A 1312-nucleotide genomic window follows, 5' to 3' on the forward strand; every position below is an offset into this window, starting at 1 on the left:
CCCTTCAATCTAATAATTCAGAAGCTAGTTCTTGGATTCTTTAGTTCTAGCTCTTTTGCCCCTTTTGAACTTTTCCCTTTGGTCTTTTCTCTTCTATCTTCGATGCACCCCCCCGCCACCCCGACGACACCCTACCCCTTAGCAAAAACATTCACATTACTCGCCTAACTCTTTAAGTCAAAACTAAAATTTCTTCTCTACATATACCCATTACCTCTCTTTACTTCCTCATCCCAAAAACCTCTACTTATATATATACACTACAACAAATTTTAGTATTAGTGACGAATACTTTCGTCCCTTTTAAACTCATATTTGGCACAAAAAAAAAATAGTGAAAAATGGGAAGCAATTTTTTCATCAATGACAATCAAGATGTACTTATCGAGATATTGAAGAGGCTGGACGGTCGATCGTTGGGAGTATGTGCGTGTGTATGCAAGCTCTGGTGCGGCATTACTCGGAACGATTCACTATGGGAGCACCTCTGCTTCCGCCACGTGTCTCCACCACCGGAAGGTGTGAGGACGGTGGTGGTGGCGCTCGGAGGATACCGGCGGTTGTACATGGTGTGCGTGAGGCCAGTTTTGAATCGATTAAGGAAATGGAGGCCGATAGGTATGGAAACGGATGCGGAGATCGTAAGGAGAGTTTATTGGACTCGTCATGAAGTCGAGTTATCCTTGTCGTTGTTTTGTGTCGATTATTATGAGAGAGTTTTGTTGGGTGGTGGTGGTGGCGCCGCTGGTGGCGGAGGAAGACACGGCGGCGGCGGCGACACTGGTTGCACGTCGTCGCTTATGTTCCTTTGCAAGGCTGTGAATGTTTAAATTTGGAGATGTACTCTCATTATTCTTTTATCTTAAATTAAAATTACGTACGTACTCTCTTCTTCTTGTGTTTGGTAAACTTGAAATTTCTTCTATTTGGTGATATTTTATTAAATAATAATCTGATTATTTTTCCTTCTAACCTTTTTTTTTTTAAAAAAAAAAAATCTGCTAGTATATTTTTTAGATCTTGTAGGGTGCATGATGTCTGTTTTAGGGCCAATCAATCTAAGTATGTATCAAAAAATCTATTTAAATTGATAAAGCAGCTTAATATCGAACACTTGAGCTCGAAATTTTTAATTAAAGATGAAGGAGAAGGAAGACACGGTGGCGATGGTGATGGTGCGGTGTGTACATCGGAGCTTATGTTCCTTTGAAACACTGTGAATGTTTGAATTGAATTTTGAAGTAAATTTGGAGATAAAGTCTCATTATTTTTTTATCTTAATTACCTATGTACTTTATTTTTTTTTCCTTCT

At 39.3% G+C, this 1312-nt stretch overlaps 1 protein-coding gene across 1 annotated transcript; it reads left to right on the forward strand.

The window, feature by feature from the left end:
- Nucleotides 1-878, forward strand: LOC107877201 (F-box protein SNE). The gene has a single exon (XM_016723904.2). The coding sequence runs from the start codon at nt 342-344 to the stop codon at nt 828-830; it is 489 nt and encodes a 162-aa protein (XP_016579390.1). The 5' UTR covers nt 1-341; the 3' UTR covers nt 831-878.
- Nucleotides 879-1312: the final 434 nt, after the last annotated feature.

The sequence above is a fragment of the Capsicum annuum genome, chromosome 7, assembly GCF_002878395.1.
Source record: "Capsicum annuum cultivar UCD-10X-F1 chromosome 7, UCD10Xv1.1, whole genome shotgun sequence".
Lineage (NCBI taxonomy): Eukaryota > Viridiplantae > Streptophyta > Magnoliopsida > Solanales > Solanaceae > Capsicum > Capsicum annuum.

What these genes read in the sequence shown, in the direction of transcription:
- LOC107877201 (XM_016723904.2), top strand. Translation starts at nt 342, where the DNA reads ATGGGAAGCAATTTTTTCATCAATGACAATCAAGATGTACTTATCGAG.